The sequence below is a fragment of the Mustela putorius genome, unplaced genomic scaffold (genome assembly GCF_011764305.1).
Source record: "Mustela putorius furo isolate JIRA1106 unplaced genomic scaffold, ASM1176430v1.1 tig00003903_pilon_pilon_pilon, whole genome shotgun sequence".
In the NCBI taxonomy this organism is placed as follows: Eukaryota; Metazoa; Chordata; class Mammalia; order Carnivora; family Mustelidae; genus Mustela; species Mustela putorius.
In genome coordinates, this window is record NW_025422051.1 from 1,269,118 (window position 1) to 1,289,329 (window position 20,212).

Genomic DNA, 20,212 nt, shown 5'->3' on the forward strand with positions numbered 1-20,212 from the left:
CAAGATTCTTTTGTCCTTATTTTTCATCAGCTCTATTATGATGTATGGGTTTCTTTTGGTTTATTCTCGTTGGAATTCACTCATTTTCTTGAATCTGTAGGTTGGTGTCTTTCACCAAAATGTTGCAATTTTTCAGCCACTATTTCTTTAAAGATTTTTTTCAGCACTTCTCTCTTTCTGAGACCCCAATGACACAACTGATAGATTTTTTTTATAAACTGTCCCACATGTCACTGAGGGTAATCTTTTTTCACATTTTTATATTGCATAAATTTTTTAAAGATTTTATTTTTTTATTTGAGAGAAAGAGAACACATGATTGGGGGAAAGGGAGGGGGAGAAGCAGACTCCCCTGCTGAGCAGGGAGCTCAACACAGGGCTCAATCCCAGCACCCCGGGATCATGTCCTGAGCCAAAGGCAGACACTTAACCAACTGAGCCACCCAGGTACCCCTGTACTGCATAAGTTTTATTTATCTATCTTGAAGTTTATTCTGTCCTTTGACATCTCACTTCTACTATTACATCTATCCATGAAGGTTTTTTAAATTTGTTACTGTATTTTTCAATTCTGAAGTTCCACTTGATTTCTACTTCTTTATACCTTCTATTTATTGGATGAGACTGTATTTTAACATTTGTTCCAAGAGTGTTTGCAACTGTTTGGTTTTTTAATAGTAGTTGATTTAAAGTCTTTGTCAGATAATTACAATATTCATATCCCCTTGTAATTTATATATTTTGGCATGTAAGCTTTGTATGCCTATTAATTCTGGAGTATCTCCTGGATACTTTGAATATGACATTATAAAACTCTAGGACTTGCTTAAATTGTATGGAAAACATATTTTTGCTTTAGCAGTCAATCTGATTAGGTTCAGGCTACACATTCCCACAAGGCTTCTGTGGGCTTATGGTCCAATGTCAGTTTAGTTTTCAAAGCCTTTGCAGTGTTCTTCAGATCTGCCTAGGGTATTTCTGTCACTACGTGATCAGTCTGGAACCTAGATGGATGTCTGTTAACTCAGTTCTCAAATTCTTTGGTATGCTAATTAAGATCTGATCAACTCATACACAGGTTAGTAGCACATATCCAGAAGCTCATTAAAAAAAAAAAAAAAAAAACTTTGAGGGGCACCTGGGTAGCTCAGTTGGTTAAGCATCCAGCTCTTGATTTCAACCCAGATCATGATCTCAGGGTCCTGGTATCAAGCCCTACATCAGGCTCCACATTCAGTGCAGAGTCTGCTTGGGATTCTCTCTCTCTCTCTCCCTCTCTCCCCCATTTTCTCTCCCTCTTCCCTCACTCATGCTCTATCTCTAAAATAAATAAAATCTTTAAAAAAAAATAAAGGAGAGTTGTTTTTAAAAAAATCTCTAAAGGGAGACCAATCATATGAGACTCTTAACTCCAGGGAACAAACTGAGGGTTGCAGAAAGGGAGGTGGGGGGGTAATAGGGTAACTCAGTGATGGGCAATATGGAAGGCATAGGACATGATAAGCACTGGGTGTTATATGCAACTAATGAATTATTAGACATCATATCAAAAACTAATGATGTACTGTATGTTGGCTAACTGAATTTAAATTTTAAAATATCTCTAAAAAAACCTTTGAGTTCTCTTTCCTGAGAAAGTACTCTCTAGTACTCTCGCCAGTACTATCCAATTCCTGGGACTTCCTTTCAGTCCTGTGGTCAGAAATTGTTCACTTCTGCAATTGTGCTACCTCTGAAGACAAACAGTGGAAGAACAGAGATATAAAAAAGCAACAGTGTATGGTTCTACTCACTGTGGCCACAGCTCCATCAAATAATAATTAAGGGTCATCTCTCTAAGACTATTAGTTCCTGAAGGTTCCCATTGCCACTACAGTTGCTGCCACTGCATAACTGCCTGGGAATTGGGATGTGAGAGAAGAGAGAAATAAAGAAAAACATGGGGGATTTCTTCCCCCCTCACTTTTCAAGTCAGAACTAGAGAACTCTCCTGGAGTTCTGAAAGTGAAAAAAGAGTAGGAAACTCTCTACTGGTTTGCTGGTTCCTCAAATTTTGGTGTTTTCTTCCAATCTGCCTTAAGCTGCTTATTTTTCAGAATTCTCAAATAGCTGTGCCAAGCATTCTGTCTAGATTTTATGGTTGTGTTCACTGACAGGCAAAGAGTAACAGGAGCTTAACCATTTTACCCAGAACGATAATCAGAACTGAATTTTAAATAAATCATTCCGGTCACTGTATGGAGGGTGAATTTGAAAGGAACAAAACCCAAGATAGGGAGACCAGTTTGGGAAGTCCCATAACTAATCCACGTAAAAGATAAGATCGCAAACCTGGGCAGTGGTAGTGATGAAAATGCAAATTCAAGAAATAGGAGGTAAACTTGACAAGACTTAATGAGGTCACCCTATTGTAAGGCCATAATCAAAACATGTAAGCAAGAAATTGAAAGTGATCAAGACTGATGGTTCCATTAAAAAATACTTAGGAATAAATGTAATAATGGAAATATAAGCTTATACTCAGATAACGATAAAACATTGTTGAAAAGAATTAAAGACCAAAATAAAAGACATACCATGTTGTAATGCAATCCCTAACAATTGGGTTGTTGTTGTTTTATTTTGTTTTTCATAATGCAAGTGCCTGACTTAAACAGATTGCTAGTCCCCCATGTTTCCTTGGTTGATTTTGATAACTGATTATTTGGGCCAATTGTTTTTTCTCTTCATATACTGGTTTTTTCTCTTTCCATACTTTAAATTCTTGCTCTTAGGTTTTAGATTCACCAATAAAGAATGAGCCCACAAAACCCTAGTCTCCCACCCTCAACCTTAATAGAAGCAGAACCCTAGGTTTCTGTGTGCCAAGGACCCTTTCTTTCCCTCTCCCCCACCACACATAGACCTTGCTGTGTGCCTTTACATGTCCTGTGTTATTTCCAGAATTTGTAAATAGTAAACATTGTCTCCTTCAGAGTTGCCTGATCGTTACTGCTAAGGGCTTCTTGCAATCATAATAAGAACCACAAGGATCAGAGCAGATCCAGCCATAACACTGGTTATCAGCAGGCTGAGGCTAGCACAAAATACATGTTCAAAGATTAGAAAATGTAATGTGGTTAAGATGGCAATACTCGGGCACCTGGGTGGCTCAGTGGGTTAGGCCGCTGCCTTCAGCTCGGGTCATGATCTCAGGGTCCTGGGATCGAGTCCCACATCGGGCTCTCTTCTCAGCAGGAAGCCTGCTTCCTCCTCTCTCTCTGCCTGCCTCTCTGCCTACTTGTGATCTCTCTCTCTGTCAAATAAATAAATAAAATCTTTAAAAAAAAAAAAAGATGGCAATACTCAAGGCACTTGGGTGGCTCAGTTGGCTAAGTGGCTGCCTTCAGCTCAGGTCATGATCCCAGGGTTCTGGGATCAAGCCCTCCATCGGGCTCTCTGCTCAGTGGAAATCCTGCTTCTCCTTCTCCCTCTGCCTTCCGCTCTGCCTACTTGTGCTCTCTCTCTCTCTCTCTGTCAAATAAATAAATAAAATACTAAAAAAAACAAACAAAAAAAAGATGGCAATACTCAAACTGGCCTACAAATTCAAAGCAATCTCTATGAAAATCCCAGCTTTCTTTTGAGAAATTGACAAGCTGATGCAAAAATTCACTTAGAAATGCATAGCCAAAACAATCTTGAAGAGAAGCAAAGTGGGAGAACTCAAAATTTCCTGATTCCAATGCTTACTAGAAAGCTATAATAATTAAGATGCTGTGGCAATGGAATAAGGATAAACATATAGGTAAGTAGAATAGAACTGAGAGCCCAGAAATAAGCTTTCACACTTAGAGTCAACAAGGTTGCTAAGATAATTAAGTGAAGAAAGCATTAATCTTTTCCAAAAACAGTGCTAGAACAACTGGATATCCACATGTAAGAAAGTGAAGTTGGACATCTATATCTCACCATACATAAAAATAAATTCAAATTAGATTTAAGACTTAAATGTAAGAGTAAAACTATAAAATTCCTAGAAGAAAACATGGGGATAAATCTTCATGACTCTGGACTAGGCAATGGTTTCTTAGATGTGACAGAAAAGCAAAAATACCCCCTAAAATGGATAAATTTGACTTCATTAAAATTAAAAACCTTTATGTTTCAAATAGCCCTATCTAGATTGTCTTGTGAAAAGACAGATAGAATCAGAGAAATATTTGCAAATCATATATATGATCCAGACTATATGAAGAATTCTTACCATTCAATAATAAAGACACAACCCAATTAAGGATGAGCAAAGAACTTGAATAGACATCTCTCCAAAGAGAACAAACAAATGGCAAATAAGCACATGAAAAATGCTCAACATCATTAGCCATCAAGGAATTGCAAGTTAAAACCATAATAAGATACCACTTCACACCCACTAGGATGGTTATAATTAAAAAGACAGATAATAACAAGCGTTAGAAAGAATGCAGAGAAATTGAGACTCTAATATACTGCTCATGGGGATGCAAAACAGTACATAATCCAGCAATTCCACTCCTAAGTATATTCACAAGAGAAATGAAAACACATGCCCATATAAAACCTTGTTCATGAGTGCTCATAGCAAAACTACTCACAATAACCAGAAAGTAGGAGGGAATAACAGATTTCCATCAACTGATGCCCAGATAAACAAAATGTAGTATATTCATAAAATGGAATACCATTCATCAACAAAAGGAAATGATGAACTGACACCTACTACAACATGGATAAACCTTGAAAACATTACACTAAGAGAAATTAGCCAGACACAAAAGGCTACACATTGTATGATTTAGTTTAGATGAAGTGTTCAGAATAGGCAAATCTATAGAGACAGAAAAATTAGTGGTTGCCTAGGGCTGCAGGGTGGGAGAGTGGGTAATGTGGATGGGGTTTCTTTTTGGGGTGATGAAAATGTTCCAAAATTAGATTATGGCTATAGATGTACAACTCTGGAAGTACACTGAAAAACTACTGTTTTTTAAAATGGGTAAATTGTATTGTATGTGAATTATATCTCAATAAAACTGTTACAAATACATAAAGTTACAAGGAAAGCCAATTACACTGATCTAGAGTCATCAAAATATAAATACAAATTCTTGATAAAGAATTAGATGTGCTGACTCAACCCTGTGGAGTCTGAGGGCAGCAGGACTAGCAGTGGAGCCACAGGCTCTGGAGGACTAGAAGGGATGGGGGGAGAAAAGATGGTAGAGAAGAAGGGGCCCCATTTCAACTGGTCCCCTGAATTGAGCTGGATATCAACTAGACCATTCTGAACACACATGAAATCAGCCTGAGATGTAAGAAGATACATCTGGGTCTCTACAAACAGAATACCTCTGGCGACTGGTCTTGAGGTATGAAGCAGGGAGCTGTAATTCTGAAGGCAGATATTGGAAGATAAATGGAAGGGGGAGGGAGCCTCTGGGATCTTGTGCTGGAGCACAAAAGCCTCCCACACTGGGGACTGTGCACAGACTGGCAGATCTGTAGTGGCAAGAGATGACTTTAGGGCAGCCCCCCCCCCAAGCTGAAACCTGGAGCTAGAGGGATGCAAGTGTGAACTGGGGGTGGCTTGTGGTTTTAGAAGCACAAAGGGCAGATACTTGCCTGGCCCTAAGAGCAAGGGCTGGGAGTGCTGCTGTGGGGAGCATAACCCAGGACGCTGTGGTTTTTAGCAACACAGACAGAAAACAGAGAGAGAGTGGCCTGAGGAGCTCAGTGAAGGGCAGACTGCAACCTCTCTGTTCTGAGAGATTTGGATATAGTCACTTCTGTTCTGACTCTTAGAAGAGACATGGAAAGCCACCAGGGAAAGCCACCAGAGAACAAAAGCCCCCAAAACAGTTTTCACTGAACACATCCTGCACTACAGGGGGCAGAGCAATTCTGCCCAAGCAGGATTGCCTGAGTAATAGCACCCCTCCCCTAGAAGACAGGCTGGAAGAACAAGAGTCCGACAGCCCTAAGGTCCCTCTAAAACATTTTGGACTCTGTATGTACTCTCAACCACCCCTCAACAGAATGACTAAAAGGAGGAACCCCCAATAAAGGAAAGAACCAGAGAATGTGGCCTCTGCCACAGAACTAAAGGATATGGATATAACCAAGATGTCAGAAAAAGACTTCAGAGTAACAATTATCAAGGCGATATCTAGGCTTGAGAAGAATATTAACAACAATATAGACTCTCTACAGGAAGAAATGAGATCTAATCAGGCTGAACTTAAAAATGCTATGAATGAAATGCAGTCTAAACTGGATACTCTGATTGCCAGGGTAAACGAGGGAGGAGAATGAATTAGTGAGCTAGAGGATAAGATGATAGAAAAAGAAGAAAACTGAAGCAGTATGGGAAAAACAAATTAAAACCCAAGAAATCAAACAGAGATTAGTGACTCAGTAAAACATTCCAATATCAGAACTATTGGGATCCCTGAAGGGGTGCAGAGAGAGAGAGGTCTAGAAGATATAGTGAGCAACTGCAGCTGGGAATTTCCCCAATCTGGAGAAGGAAACAAGCATCCGTGTCCAAGAGACAGAGAGGACCCCTCTCAAGATCAATGAGAACAGACGGAAACCACGATATATAATAGTACAATCTGAAAATCTTAGATCCAAGGAAACAATTTTGAAAGCGGAAAGGAGGAAGAGCTTTCTTATATACAGAGTGAGGAACATCAGAACAACATCAGAATGGTCTACAGATTATGCTGAGTGAAATAAGTCAAGCAGAGAGAGTCAATTATCATATGGTTTCCCTTATTTGTGGAGCATAACAAATAGCATGGAGGACAAGGGGAGATGGAGAGGAGAAGAGAGTTGAGGGTAATTGGAAGGGGAGGTGAACCATGAGAGACTATGGACTCTGAAAAACAATCTGAGGGTTTTGAAAGGGTGGGGGGTGGGAGGCTGGGGGAAACAGGTGGTATTGGAGAGGGCATGGATTGCATAGAGCACTGGGTGTGGTGCAAAAACAATGAATACTGTTATGCTGAAAAAAAAAAAAAAAAAAAAAGAATGGTCTACAGAGACCTGGCAAGCCAGCAAGGGATGGCAAAATGTATTGAGGGTACGAAATGAGAAGAACATGCAGCCAAGGATACATTATCCAGCAAGGCTGTCATTCAGAATGGAATGAATGGCAGAAACTGAAAGAGTATGTGACCACCAAGCTGACCCTGCAAGAAATATTAAGGGGGGATCTATAAAAGAACAAAGACCTCAACAGTGATACAGAACAGATATTTACAGAGACAATCTATAAAAACAGGGACTTCACAGGCAACATGATGACAATAAAATTATATCTTTCAATAATCAATTTCAATGTGCATGGTCTAAATGCTCCCATAAAATGGCACAGGTTTGCAGACTGGATAAAAAGATAGGACCCAACCATATGCTGTCTACAAGAGACTCATTTTGAACCTAAAGATACATCCAGACTGAAAGGGAAGAAGGCTTGGTTTTTCATTCCAATGGACCTCAAAAGAAAGCTGGGGTAGCAATTCTCATATCAAAAAAAAAATAGATTTAAGCTAAAGACTATAGTTAGAGATATAGAAACACTATATCATTTCTTATTTTAATTTTTATTTTTTTAAATTTCTTTTCAATGTTCCAGAATTCCTTATTTATGCACCACACCCAGTACTCCATGAAATACGTGTCCTCCATAATACCCACCACCTGGTACCCCAACTTCCCACCCTCCACCCCTCCAAAACTCTCAGATTGATTTTCAGAGTCCATAGTCTCTCACGGTTCATCTCCCCCTCCAATTTCCCCCAACTCCTTCTCCTCTCCATCTCCCCATGTCCTCCATGTTATTTCTTATGCTCCACAAATAAGTGAAATCATATGATAATTGACTCTCTCTGCTTGACTTATTTCACTCAGCATAATCTCTTCCAGTCCCATCCATGTTGCTACAAAAGTTGGGTATTGGGCACCTGGGTGGCTCAGTGGGTTAAGCCGCTGCCTTCGGCTCGGGTCGTGATCTCGGGGTCCTGGGATCGAGTCCCGCATCGGGCTCTCTGCTCAGCGGGGAGCCTGCTTCCTCCTCTCTCTCTGCCTGCCTCTCTGCCTACTTGTGTTCTGTCAAATAAAAAAAAAATCTTTAATAAAAAAAAAAAGTTGGGCATTCATCCTTTCTGATGGAGGCGTAATACTCCATAGTATTTATGGACCACATCTTCCTTATCCATTCATCCGTTGAAGGGCATCTTGGTTCTTTCCACAGTTTGGCAACCATGGCCATTGCTGGTATGAACATGGAAGTAAAGATGGTCCTTTTTTTCACTACATCTGTATCTCTGGGGTAAATACCCAGCAGAACAATTGCAGGGTCACAGGGAAGCTTTATTTTTAATTTCTTAATGAATCTCCAAACTGTTTTCCAAAGTGGCTGCACCAACTTGCATTCCCACCAACAGTGTAAGAGGGTTCCCATTTCTCCACATCCTCTCCAACACATGCTGTTTACTGTCTTGCTAATTTTGGCCTTTCTAACAGGTCTAAGGTGGTATCTCAATGTGGTTTTGATTTGAATCTCCCCGATGGCTAGTGATGATGAACATTTTTTCACGTGTCTGATGGCCATTTGTACGTCTTCATTGGAGAAGTGGCTGTTCATGTCTTCTGCCCATTTTTTGACATGATTATCTGTTTTATGTGTGTTGAGTTTGAGGGGTTCTTTATAGATCCTGGATATCAGCCCTTTGTCTGTAGTATTATTTGCAAATATCTTCTCCCATTCCGTAGGTTGCCTCTTTGTTTTGTTGACTGTTTCCTTTGCTGTGCAGAAGCTTTTGATCTTGATGAAGTATGAAAAATTCATTTTTGCTTTTGTTTCCTTTGCCTTTGGAGACGTATCTTGAAAGAAGTTGCTGTGGCCAATGTCAAAGAGGTTACTGCCTTTGTTCTCCTCTAGGATTCTGATGGATTCCTGAATCAGGTTGAGTTCTTTCATCCATTTCAAGTTTATCTTTGTGTATGCTGTAAGAGAATGGTCAAGTTTGATTCTTCTACACATAGCTGTCCAATTTTCCCAGCACCATTTATTGAAGAGACTTTTTTCCACTGTATATTTTTTCCTGCTTTGTCGAAGATTATTTGACCATAGAGTTGAGGGTCCATATCTGGTCTCTCTATTCAGTTCCACTGGTCTATTTTTCTGTTTTTAGGCCAATACCAGAAAATCAACAAAGAGAAAAGAGCTTTGAATGACATGTTGGACCAGATGGACCTCACAGATACATACAGAACATTTCACCCTAAAACAACAGAATACTCATTCTTCTCGAACGAACATGGAACTTTCTCCAGAACAGACCAGATGCTGGGTCATAACTCAGGTCTGAACTGATACCAAAAGACTGAGATTATTCCCTGCTTTTCTCAGAGCATAATGCTTTGAAACTGGAACTCAGTCACAAGAAAAAAAATTGGAAGAAATTCAAACACTTGGAAGTGAAAGACCATCCTCCTTAAGAATGTTTGGGTCGGATCGCCTGGGTGGCTCAGTGGATTAAAGCTTCTGCCTTCAGCTCAGGTCATGATCCCAGGGTCCTGGGTTTGAGCCCCACATCTCTGCAGAGCAGAGAGCCTACTTCCTCCTCTCTCTCTGTGTGACTCTCTGCCTACTTGTGATCTCTGTCTATCAAATAAATAATGAAATATTTTTTAAAAAAGAAGGTTTGGGTCAATCAGGAAATCAAAGAAAAACTTGAACAATTCATGGAAACCAAGGATAATCAAAACACATCAGTCCAAAACCTGTGGGATTTGCAAAGGCAGCCCAAGGTGGAAATACTTAGCTATCCAGGACTCACTCAAAAAAATAGAAAAATCCTGAATACACAAGTTAACTTTATACCTTACAGAACTGGAGAAAGAACAACAAATAAAGCCTAAGCCACACACAAGAAGAGAAATAACTAAGAACAGAGCATAGATCAATGAATTAGAAACCAGACATACAGTAGATCACATCAATGAAACTAGAAGCTGGATTTTTTAAAAAAATTAATAAGATGAATAAACCACTAGCCAGACTTATCAAAAAGAAAAGAGAAGACATCCAAATTGATAAGATTACGAATGAAAGGGAAGTGATCACGACTAACAATAAGGAAATAGAAACAATTATTAGAGGTTATTAGCAACAACTAAATACCAATAAATTAAGCAACCTGGAGGAAATGGATGCCTTCTGGGAAACCTATAAACTACCAAGCCTGAAACAGGAAGAAATTGACAACTGGAATAGACCAATAACCAGTAACAAGATTGAAGCAGTGATCAAAAACCTCCAAAAAAAAAAAAAATCAAGAGTCCAGAGCCTGATGGATTCCCTGAGGAATTCTACCAAACATTCAAAGAAGAAATAATACCTATTCTTCTGAAGCTGTTTCAAGAAATAGAAACAGAAGGAAAACTTCCAAACTCATTCTATGAAGCCAGTATTACCTTGACACCAACCATGCAAAGACCCCATCAAATAGAATTATAGACCAATATCCTTGATGAATATGGATGCCAGAATTCTCAACAAGAACCTGGCTAATAGGATCCAACACTACATTAAAACGATTATCACAACCAGGTGGGATTTATCCCTGGGAGGCAAGGGTGGTTCAACATTCAAAAATCAATTAGTGTTATAGAACACATTACTAAGAGAAGAGACAAGAACCTTATGGTCCTCTCAACTGTTGCAAAAGCATTTGAAAAAAATACAGCATCATTTCCTGATTAAAACTCTTCAGAGTGTAGGGATCGAGGGAACATTCCTCAATTTCTTAAAAACCATCTATGAAAAGCCCACAGCAAATACCATTCTCAATGGGGAAAAGCTGAGAGCATTTCCCTTAAGATCAAGAACATGACAAGGGTGACCACTCTCACCACTATTGTTCAACAGCAACAGCAATCAGACAAAAAATGAAATACAATGTATTCAAACTGGTAAAGAAGAAGTCAAACTCTCTTTGAAGATGACATTATACTTTATATGGAAAACCCCAAAGACTCCACCCCCAAATTACCAGAACTCATACAGCAATTCAGTAATGTAGCAGGATACAAAATCAATGCACAGAAATCAGTTGCTTTCTTAAGCACTAATGATGAAACTATAGAAAGGGAAATTAGAGAACTGATTCCATTTACTATAGCCCCAAGAACCATAACATACCTGGGAATAAATGTAACCAGAGAAGTAAAGGATCTGTACTCAAGGAGCTATAGAACACTTATGAAAGAAATTGAAGAAGACACAGAAAGATGGAAAAGCATTCCATGCTCATGGATTGGAAGAATAAACATTGTTAAAATGTCTATGCTGCCCAGAGCAATCTATACTTTCAATGCCATCCTGATCAAAATTCCACTGGGATTTTTTCAAAGTGCTGGAACAAACAATCCTAAAATTTGTATGGAACCAGAAAAGACTGAATCGCTAAGGAGAAGTTGAAAAAGAAAAACAAAGCTGGGGGCATCACATTGCCTGATCTCAAGCTTTACTACAAAGCTGTGATCACCAAGACAGCATGGTACTGGCACAAAAACAGACACAGAGACCAATGAAACAGAGTAGGGCATCCAGATGTGGACCCTCAACTCTATGGTCAAATAATCTTTGACAAAGCAGGAAATAATATCCACTGGAAAAAAGAGTCACTTCAATAAATGGTGCTGAGAAAATTGGACAGCTATGTAGAGAAAACTGAAACTCAACCATTCTCTTATACCGTACACAAAGATAAACTCAAAATGGATAAAATACCTCAACATGAGACAGGACTGCATCAAAATCCTAGAGAAGAACATAGACAGTAACCTTTTCAACACTGGCCACAGCAACTTCTTTCAAGACACATCTCCAAAGGCAACGGAAACAAATGCATGGAGCACTGGGTGTTATACACAAACAGTGAATCATGGAACACTACATCAAAAACTAATGATATACTATATGGTGACTAACATAATAGAAATAAATAAATAAATAAATAAATAATTTAAGGATTTAAAAAAATTAGATGTGCTTCTTTAATAAAGAACTAAATAACAAGATCCAGGTCTAATAGTTGTCTTAATTTTGAAGTAATGATAAATGTAATATAAATTTTCAGACATGCACAATGACAACAAGAGTGATTGATGGTTCCATGATCATGTCTAAAGGACAGAGTCGAAAAAACAGTGGGGAGGGGGCAGAATAATCAAATCAGTTCATTTTTTTCCTCTGATGAAGCTCCCAAATTAAAAAGCAAATATAAGATACTTCCTTTCAGTGAGGCTGGAATTTGCAAGAGGGATTCCAGCCTAGGGCTTTCAGCATGTTTATGTAAAGTTGGCTATACAAGGTGAATCACTGCCTAAAAACTTAGACCTCTGGCTATACCCTCTAGTCACTCTGCAGAGTAATGGAGTGGGGCAGGAGAGAACCCAGTGATGTCTGGTCACCAAGGCAAAGCAACTTTGGAGGGGAAGTGGGAAACTGACACAGAGATAAAGCAAGCACTAAGACATTTAAGGGCTCAGAGTGCTCTCCATCCTATTCCCATCCACAACACAGGATGTGACCAGACTAGCATGGGGAGTCTGGGGCCAGAACTGTGGAGGTATTTTCCCTACGAGTTCTCCATCAATTGTCCCCTCCACCAGATTCCCACCCTCAGGACTGATATTCAAAACATTTGACAAGTAGTTATACATGAACAGAGACCAATCACAACAGTTGCCAGTCACAGTACTAGAACAGAGTTCTAGAGGTCTGCTGCTGTGACAGACATTAGTTAATTCAGTTGCTAGATTGTATGGAGGTCGCAGAGGTTTTAGAGGCAGGATTAAGGCAGTGGCTCTTCAAGGTGCCAGGGTGACTCCATCATTAAGCATCTGCCTTCGACTCAGGTCATGATCCCAGCGTCCTGGGATCGAGCCCTGCATTGGGCTCCCTGCTCTGCAGGAAGCCTGCTTCTCCCTCTCCCACTCCCCCTGCTTGTGTTCCCTCTCTCACTGTCTCTCTCTGTCAAATAAATAAATAAAATCTTCAAAAAAAAAAAAAAGGTTTAAGGCAGTGGCTCTTCATCAACTCTCACAGAGTAGATTCAGCTCCTCTGTTAACAACAAAGATAACTGTACCAGTACACATCACCCCAAAGGTAGAATAGGGAGAGATAGTAGAATCTTCTGAAGGCTTTGCGAATGAACATTGGGCAAATGGTTGATGCCTGTATTCATGGGGCATCTCACCAATTTCACAGATGGAAATTTCTCCTCTTGACACAAGGTCCAAAAGAGATTCTGGCATGCCAGTAGAAGCAGCTTTTCAAATTTAGACTCTAGAAAGCTGCTTAACTATGAAAGTAGGGCTATACTGGGGTTAAAATCCTAATTCCCCATCTCTTTGACATCCAGGAAGAAACAAAGAAAGCAAGCAACCTGAGATGGGGACCAAATGGTATTAGCCCACACTCCCAGCTGCCTCAGATCTGAACACTGAGGCCTGTCTGTCTGGTAGAGCTCTCTCTCTCTTTGAATGGGACACCCACCCCCAAGGATCCTCCTTGTATAGACTCAGCCTTCAATTTATACCCTAATTCAATTCTTCTTCCCATGAAGAGAAAGTCTCCAATTAGAGAAGGAAATTGGATAACTTAGATCCTTGAGGCACAGGGGGAAACATCCCTGGGCTACACATGGGGCTCCTGAGCAAGAAGAGGGGACGTGAGCCCGTTTTACAACAAACATTTATTTTTTATTAAGTTTCTAATCAAATACTATAATAATTTCTTTTCTTTCATAAAAAGCTAAATATTTACAAGACTATCAATTTGGGAAAAGACAAACAAAAGAGTAAAAAAGAAACGTGATCAAAACACAAATTCAAAGACAAAATAAATAACAGCTTTTTTCAATGCCTGCCTGGCCCTGGGGGCCGCTGCCAGCACACCAGCTCCTCAGCCTCAGACTTAGCAGTAGTTCAGCATCTCCTCCAGCTTCAACATGTCCAAGGGGGGGATTTTGGTGACCTCGAAGAAGACCCTGCAAAGGAAGAGGGGTCAGATTAGAAAAAAATAAGCCAAAGAAAACAGAATCCTTGAAATAAGTACAACATAAAGACCCTTGGTTCCCTATGTTGGTTTAACCCTAGAGTAGAAAGTAAGGTGAACAGTACTGAATCTTTCTTTTTCCTTGAGTGAGGCTAGTCTGTGCCTCCTCATGGTTGAGCACAAACCCCTCCTCAATTGGAGCTTGGTACTTACTGGTGAGAATATTTGGAATGCACAGTCTTGAGCTTGTTGCAAGGACGCAATGTCAGCAGGGTGTTTAGCTGCTTGACCAAGGGGTGAAGATCAGAGGTTTTGTAGCCACTGTAATACTCCAGGGCAGGAGCCTGGAAGAAGCAAACAGTGACTTTTACCACAGAAAGCAGACCCTTCCTCTATCTCTACTATCCCAAGTCCAGACTTTGTATACATGGCATAGGCAGAGAAGGTGGTTAAACATTTCAAAAACTCATACAGCACAGACACTGACCAGTAAGTATAGAGAACTTCCTAGAAGACACTAGGCTCCAGCTGCAAACTAATGGTATGGCTATCCAGATGTATGTAAGTACCATATATCCACAGGTACCAGCTGGATTTTAGCCCTGGTTGTAGGTATTCGTGTAAGCTGAAATCCACTAAAGAATCTAAGGAACATAACTGACTTTGTAATTTACTCACTCTCAGGTCAAGAGCCAATGGCCAGGAAAACCTCAAAACAAACTTAAGATCCCAAGTCAACAGACAACGGGAATTTAAGGTAGTTTCTCTTCTCTGGCTCTAAGAGCTATCGCTCCGTGCATTTATTTTCTCATTCAATTTTATGGATGCTTATTTTGTGGCAGAAGTGATACAGCAGGGCATTTAAGAGCAAAGGTTCCTGAGGCAAATGGCTTATGCTCAAATTCTAGCTCCACCAACAGCATGGACTTGAGCCAGTTATTAATTTCTTTGTGCCCCAGTTTCCCACTATGCCAAATGGGGATCACTACAGTAATTGCATCATAGAAGCAGAGGAGTTAAGGTGTGCACACAAGGCACAAATGGAACAGAGCCTAGCACAAAGTGAGTGCCCAAACGAGGCTAGCTAGGATTACTAGTGCCAAGCTCTGTGTAGGCTGCTGCGAATACAAAGATCACCAAGTCCCCTGCCCCTAAGGAATGTGTAGTGGGGGAAATAGCCATGCACACAGAGAATTACAGAATGTGTGGGAAGGTCTACGATGGAAATGAGAAAGGGACACTGGAGAAACAGAGCAGAACTTTGAACTTCAGAACAGACCATGAACTTTGGCCAGGAAAATCACAGAAAGCTTTGTAGAGGGCAGCCCATCTACAGTGGGTGGAAAGACAAGTGGGAGCTCTGTAGGTAAAGAAGAGGTTTATTCTATAAGGCAGTGGTTTTCTAAAAGTGTCTTAAATTACTTTCCCCAAACTCCCTTTCCCCACCACCAAATATCTTACATGGTAGCCCAAATATATACCTGGAATTGGGAGTGAGAGCTAACAAGCCCACCAATTTGGATCCCTTCACTTTTTACATGGCCCGGAAGACACTTCTACAGGAATCCCAGGGCCCTACTGAATATTGTTTAGAAACCACTGCCACCAGTAAAGGGCAATCATTGGCATGCTGAGCGGTGAAGTAACACATTATATTCGGTGTGTCAAATAAAATTAATGGAACCATTGTCATTGCACAGGTTCAGGCCCCAGCGCTTCATCTTGACTATTACGAAAGCTTACTAGCTATTGTTCCCACTTTTATACTCAATGGTATTCCCACTTTTATACTACCTCTCATTTAATTCACCTTCTGTACTGCAAACCAGTGCTGTTTCCACAACACACAAAAAGGAGTAGGTCACTCCCCTGCCCCAAAACCTTCCAATGCCTTCATACAAAGTAGGTCTCTCCACTTGGTATCATAGGTCTCTCACAATCAGACTACACCCTACCATTCCGGTCTCATCTCTCACCACTCCCTATTAATATATCCTCTGCTCGCTTTATAGGAAATGCTTTATTCTGCCCTAAATACATCACACTCTTCTCATTGCCTTCACATCAGGTCAATTATCATTCCCTTTACTAGAATGTCTTCTCTCACAGGTACCTACTCATCTTTCAAGACCCAACTCAAAAGTCACCTCCGCTGTGAAGCCTTTCTTCTCTATAGAAGGAGTATACATAGCATAGAGGACAGTGGGGCCATCCTACCCGAGTTCAGATCAGGGCTGATGCTCAGCTGATACTCACTGGTGCAACCATGCCAAGTGTTAAAACACAGAACTATTTCTATACTGGCTGGCAGGCAGTTTGCTGCCCTGAGTCCCTCAGTTGTCCCCCTCAGCACCTACCACATTTCCCCAGGATCTAAAGATCAAAGCCTGGCACAGCATGGGGCCTCTCCAGGGCCACAGTACCAAAGCAATGGCCACATCAATTCTGATGATACAGTAGATATCCAATTTGAAAGCTACTCTTAATCCCCAAAGACTAGCTGTGCCTCTCATTAGCAAAACATAGGAAGTTATTTCTTATCTGTAAAGTAGGGATAACAGTTAATATACAAAGTGCTCAGATCACTGTCTAATCACTAAGTTTTAGCCATTTTTTTTCCTTTTCGTCATCATCACTGCCATTTACTGAATGCTTTTTCTGTCCCAAGAAATTTCAGTATGACTTATCCAAGTTCATACAACTGTTTATAGCAATCTCAGTACAGAGAGTACAGAGAGGTTTTCCCAAGATTAGTGGCTACAGGACTTCCAAGTTGGAGGGGCTTACAAGTGAGTTTTATTTGTACTGGAGAAGGAGGCTTTAGGGACCTTCCTCTTCAGAGAAGACCACTATACTATACCTCGGAGTCCCCCATTATACACAAGGACAGTTGCTTTCATGACTCTGGGTCTGTGCTTCTCAAATTCTGTTCCAATGAGCTCTCTTGGGGAAGTAGGGGCAACCTTGTTGAGGAGACTGCAAGGGGCATGGGTGGACTGGGTTCAGGTAAGAAGGGGGCCCATCCTACCACCTGCTACAACCAGAATTATTTCATATTAATCTGTTTTACAATACCATGTTTTCAAGTAAGCTTTCTTTGGAATAAAGAGTACTGTGACTAAGGAAAATAAAATAAAACGCTTTAAGCAGCCAGGCTCCTAACACATCCTAACTCCTAACATGTCAAAGAATTCGTAACTATGGGTGCATGGCAGTTTTATCACTGAGTTTCCCATGACCCCACTTTACACCTTCCACCTGACCTGACCCCGTGGTGCAGTTTTGGGGGCAAATCTGACCTGACCCCGTGTTTTCTTGCTTTTAACTGATGTATAGGTGACATATAATACTATATTAGCTTCTGGTGTAGAACACAGTGATTCAGTGTTCATATATTACGAAACACTCACCATATAAGTGTAATCACCATCTGTCACCATACAGTGTCATTACAATGTTATTGACTATACCTCCTATGCTGTACTTTACATCCCCAAGACATATTTATTTTGTAACTGCAAACTGTACCTTTTAATCCCCTACACTTATTTCGCCCTTCCCTCCCCGCCCTTCTCCCCTCACTAGTTTGTTCTCTATATTTATAAATCTGTTCCTGTTTTGTCTTTTTTATTTTTTAAAAGATTTTAATTATTTATCTGAGAGAATGGGAGAGTGAGAGAAAGAGAGAGAGAGAGAGAGAGAGAGAATGAGCACAAGCTGGGGAAGCAGCAGATGAAGAAGCAGGCTCCCCACTGAGCAGGGAGCCTGACATGTGGCTCGATCCCAGGACCCTGGGATTATGACCTGAGCCAAAGGCAGACGTTTAACCAACTGAGCCACCAGGTGCCCCCTGTTTTGTTTTTTTAGACCCCACATATAAGTGAAATAATACAGTATTTGTCTTTCTCTGACTTATTTCACTTAGTATAATATCCTCTAGGTCTATTCATGTTGTCACAAATTGTAAGATTTTATTCTTTATGGCTATGCAATATCCCTCTGTGTGTGTGTGTGTATGTGTGTTCACACCACATCTTCTTTATTCATTCATCCATCAACGGACACTAAGGTTGCTGACTCTGTGCTTTTAAAGCTCTACTCCATGTTCCCAGCAAGTGTTTACCCGGTGTCCGAGCTTCTTCATGTAGAGGGCCAGGAGGAAGGAGCCAGCAGCTAGCTTGGAAGCCCTCTCCTGGACATAGTCGTATTCTTGCAGAGTCATCTCACAGATGAAGCGGGACAAAGTCAGCGTCTTCATGCTGGCACGGAGACACTAAAGGTAGCAAGAAGACTTGCTCAGCAATCGATTCGGAAAAGCAGCACCTAGCAGAAGACCCTCTGTACCCACTCTCTCCAGTTATCCCACCTCAGGCCCAAATGGCTCTCTGCCTGAACAATTCACTTCTCTTGCCACCATGACTCACACTAAGGACCCTACCCCCAAAAGCACAGAATCTTTCAGGCAGGGATTCTGAAATCAGCCAGTGGGCTTTGCTACCTTTAGAATTTTTAACCAAATTATCAAGTGTCCTTGTGGTACCTTCCCCCAACCTCCCTTTTCTTTGTAAGTTATCCTTTTAAGAGCCAAAGCCTTCCAATTATAACTTTGCACCTAGCTCCACCCCAGAAATAGTCCATGCTCCAAAAGAATTTCCATTTTCTTGACTGAATCTTTTTTAGAAATTATAACTTTTATAAACACACACATAGAAGAAAGTACACGCATGTACTTGCAGAATATAATAAATAATTATAAAGTGACCTTACCTGTAACCAAAACTAAGATGAAGGAAGAGAACTTTACCAGCATCTCCTCCCAACTTCCCACATGTCCCTTCCTGATCAAAGACTCTTCTTCCCCTCCTCTACACTGCCTTCACCTCAAAATATAAAGGCACACAAAGAAAATCTTCAATTTTGTTTCTCTCACACTTCATAAAGATGTTCAATCTAAGAGGGTGGATTGAAGAAGAAATTCACTTCACCCCTGTTGCCCCTTTCCCTTTCCCTACCATCCAAGCAGCCATTCTGGGTATGGAGGGGACCAACCCAATAGTGGGAGAATGAGGATACGCCTCTTCCCTCTTACCCTAGCATATCTGCGCAGGAAATGATAGGCGATGGGAATGTTGATATCAAATTTGAGAGTTTGCAGGATGCTGATTTCCATGGTGAGCATCTCATCTCGCTGATAAATATCATCACAGATATATAGGAAATCATCCACACAAGGTGGGCAGGACTCCTACGGGTGGGGAGGAGAGATAGTCAGAACCAGGCCAAGAAAGCCCACTGCTCTGTGCTTTGAGATAAAAGGCAGTGGGGGAGAGAAGTGAACGATAGGAGGCAATAACATTTCCCAGCATAAAACTTCAGGCTCGCTCTGAAAGCAAACTTCTGGTTGATTTGAGTAGCCCATCTGAAAAACAAAATCAGAGACAGAGGAGAGATCTGCCCCCCAAACTGCACCACAGGAGCGAGAATGAGGCCTGGGTGGGGGTAGATTCTTACACTGTCCGGAGTGGCTTAATATGGCACAGGAACCCAGAGCAATGATCTCTTCTCTAATGAGTGAAAGCTGGAAATGGGAAATCTAAGACCTGCTCTGGGGGAAGGGAGGAAAGAAGACAACAGAAAGTGGAGCTAGCGATGGAAAATAATATGGCACTTTGTTTCACCGTCTAAGAAATGAACAAGGACGTTTGGGAAGGGGGGCGGGGGCTCAGGTAGCAGGCAGGGAGAGACAGGCAGACAGGCACGGAGAGAGCCCAAGCAGAGACTGAGGACTGCAGGGGGTTTGGGGGAGGAAATGTTCATGGGGGCCAGACTAGGAAGATCCAGACCAGGCCAAGGGTGAGAAGAACCCTTAACTGGGAAGCACCTTATTATGTCCTGCCCTCTACGGGGTGAACCGTGGTTTGGGGGAGAGGAATAGGAAGCGGGAAGATTCCCGAATCTTTTATCAAGCTGTATCTAACTGCCCACCCCAGCATTCTTTCCACACCTTTCTCTGTCTTTCTATTTTGAGATCTCAGACTAGATTAACCCTTAGATTTACAGACAAGGAAATTTAGGCACAGAAAAAGATGGCAAATTTCTCAAGTTCATACAGCACACTA

The 20,212-nt window shown here is 41.0% G+C and overlaps 1 protein-coding gene across 2 annotated transcripts in view; it reads right to left on the minus strand.

The window, feature by feature from the left end:
* Positions 1 to 13,776: 13,776 nt before the first annotated feature.
* CCNB3 (cyclin B3) overlaps positions 13,777 to 20,212 on the minus strand; it is a 52,304-nt gene continuing 45,868 nt past the window's right edge. For both annotated transcript variants that reach the window (XM_004755123.3, XM_004755121.3), the window contains exons 9-12: positions 19,183 to 19,338; positions 18,217 to 18,366; positions 14,307 to 14,437; positions 13,777 to 14,085 (exon numbers count right to left, since the gene is read on the minus strand). In XM_004755123.3, the coding sequence (XP_004755180.1) occupies positions 14,013 to 14,085; positions 14,307 to 14,437; positions 18,217 to 18,366; positions 19,183 to 19,338 (510 nt within the window). In that variant the 3' untranslated portion in view covers positions 13,777 to 14,012. The remainder of the gene's footprint in view (positions 14,086 to 14,306; positions 14,438 to 18,216; positions 18,367 to 19,182; positions 19,339 to 20,212) is intronic.